Here is a 2,979-nt window from a genome sequence, read left to right on the forward strand (position 1 = left end):
TGACGTAGTTGAAACCAAGCTGTCGGTCGGAGCAGATAGGGAAATAAATTGATCAACCGTTTGACGAACATAGCTTCGGCAGAAGACGTAAATGAGGACGTTAGAACGTAGAGCGTTAATAGTGTAACACACACACATACACACACACATACACACATGCACACACACATACACACATGCACATACACACATACATAACACACACATACACACACATACACACAAATACACACACACATACACACACAGATGGCAACTAATATTTCGAGAAAGTAGCAGAGTATTTTGTTTCTTTTGTTTTAATTTATTTTTTTTATAAATGGGAGTCAGTATGCCCCATCAGTAGTCGCCAATGTGTAAGAAAGGACGACACGGACAGAACGAGAAGAGAAGGTGGAAAAAATAATGAAAATAAAAACACATAATCAAAACTGGACCTAAATACTTCGCTCAATTTTTTCGATCATATGTTAATGTTGTAGCGAAACTAACCCGTGTTACCGATCCATAGACTATTTCACACTCAATAAATACCGGAAGACCAAGTCGTAAGGTAGGAATCGATATTCGGTTAGACGTATTGCCAAACATTTTACTTGTTATTGTAATACGTGTTGTTTCCTTATTCCGGCGTTCTATTTTTCCTTACAACTCCTTTTAACAGGGCTATAACAGTTAAATTTTCAACAACAAAATAAGAATCTTCTTTATAATGCATACTGGTTTCTTTACGTGCTGGTCTTGTACGCGGTTTCTGCTTCTTTTCATGAGTGGTCGTCGATCATCTCCTCTAACTAAGACGAATAATACACGTTAATACAGAAAGTAACACAATGTGCCGTTCGCAGAGTGTTCCCTAAGGTTTTATTTGTAGATAATGGACTCCGACGAGGGAGCCTAATGTTGTCTTAACTAGTTATTAACTTCTTAAACTTAACTGTCTAACTTAACGACAAAAAAGTGGCATAAGAAATAAGAGAAAATATTCCGCTGGGATCATGTCTACATTATTAGTGGTGAATTGTTTACATGGCTTCCACGTAAAGATTCGTCTGAAACCCTAAGTTTTCTTTCCGCGGGAAAACGTGATGTCATTCGTTATTGTCTCTCGCTTTTTGCTTATGGCGTTTGGCCTTTCTCGCCTGCATGCATTTTACGCCACCCGTCATTCATTAGACCTTGGCAACGATTCAGTTTTACAGATCTCAGTTTTCTTGCACTCAGAGTGACCCTTGTTAAAGTTTAATATCCATTGAAATAAAGTCCCATAGATGTAACACATATCGTTTCAGTAAAAGAAATTGCCAAATAAATATGGTCAACAAATCGACCGAATTAGGTTAATTTAACTTAAATTATGTGTCTGAGCTTTTTTTTTCTACTAGAATGTGTTACCGCTTAGTCGCTATTCCATATACTAACGTTCAACTCTTTATAGTGTAGTATTGATGCTTATGATATGGGACGATTAAAATTTAGTTCTGTTTCAAATATATAAGAACATGAGTCCGTGCAATATTTGAATGAATTCAAAACGATATAAGAATTACGTATATAAATAAATACGTTTGGAAGGTTAAAAGAAACGCATTATTATGTATATATATATATATATATATATATATATATATATATATATATATATATATAACAAATACATTTACTTAAATTTTAAAAAATTCGTTATTTTTTAGCCTTCTAAACCTATTCATTTATATACGCAATTTTTATTTTCAATAATTATGCAAAGCTTCAAATGCAGGTTACAATTTTCATTAATTCATCACGATATATATATATATATATATATATATATGTGTGTGTGTGTGTGTGTGTGTGTGTGTGTGTGTGTGTGTGTGTGTGTGTGTGTATATGTCTTCAATCTCTTCCGGCAACAACGCTTATATTCAAAAGCGGAATTCTTTTGACCTTGTTTGAATATAAGAGTTGTTGCCAGAAGAGGTGAAGTTACTAAATACTAGAATACCGAAACATGCTCATGACTGTGTAGCAACACATTACTGCTTATGTAAAGACAATTTGAAAATGCAACTTGCTCTTCCCCGCTATTGAGCACTGATGTATTAACATTGTTATATTTCACTGATTATCTTACCTTTGAAAATATCAATCCCCACTTATATATATATATATATATATATATATATATATATATATATATATATATATATATAAAACATGTGTATATAATTCTTTCAAAATGTACTTTTCTGTATCAAGCATTGAAAATACATTTCTTTTATATTTCAGATGAATGGGCATGTCAATGAAGGGATGAGCTTGTGATCCGATTATGAGTGTGTTCCCCACATTCAGAAATTGATTACATAAAATATAATTCTTGTTCATTTAAACAAAAACTTTTTTTGACACCAATTCTTTCTGCTTATTCTGTAAATATACCCATTTATGATAAACGACATTTATTAAGTTTCTCAAAAAGGAAAAACGTTGAAATAAAGCAACCGGTAGTAGATAAGTTATTTTTTTTTTGTGTGAATTTTTAGACGTGTGTCTTTTAAAGTCTAATATGAACGGGAAGAATATAAACAAGTCTGGTATACATAACTTATTATGAACACCTGAATAAAAAATACAGAATCTGAGCAACTTTTCCGTTTTGATTGGAGTGAGAAAAAAGAAGGAAATGGAAATATGCAATTAAATATGAATTTAAACATTAAATAAACATTTCACGCACATTTGTTTTTGTTTTTTAGCCTGACTATAGTGTGTTACACAATGATGAAGTCGCTTTTTGAATATTATAAGCCTGAAGAATCCTAGAGTGGATGAAACGCGGAATATTCAGTGTAGCTCAATCGCCATATATATTTTATAACTTACTAACTAGCTCTACCTACGTATTGAGCACTGTTGAAGTAAATACTTAAAGTCTACGCATAAATTTATACTTTCCTATATTAATTTTATGTGAGGAAATGAAGTAGTTATATA

At 32.1% G+C, this 2,979-nt stretch overlaps 1 protein-coding gene across 2 annotated transcripts in view; it reads left to right on the forward strand.

The window, feature by feature from the left end:
• The window catches only part of LOC145254842 (uncharacterized), an 88,672-nt gene extending 86,045 nt beyond the window's left edge, over window positions 1-2,627 (forward strand). For both annotated transcript variants that reach the window (XM_080113680.1, XM_080113679.1), the window contains exon 15: window positions 2,272-2,627. In XM_080113680.1, coding sequence (XP_079969806.1) covers window positions 2,272-2,307 — 36 coding nt within the window. In that variant the 3' untranslated portion in view covers window positions 2,308-2,627. The remainder of the gene's footprint in view (window positions 1-2,271) is intronic.
• The last annotated feature ends 352 nt before the right edge of the window (window positions 2,628-2,979 follow it).

This window comes from Euprymna scolopes, chromosome 30 (genome assembly GCF_053919585.1).
Source record: "Euprymna scolopes isolate OS-2025 chromosome 30, ASM5391958v1, whole genome shotgun sequence".
NCBI lineage: Eukaryota > Metazoa > Mollusca > Cephalopoda > Sepiida > Sepiolidae > Euprymna > Euprymna scolopes.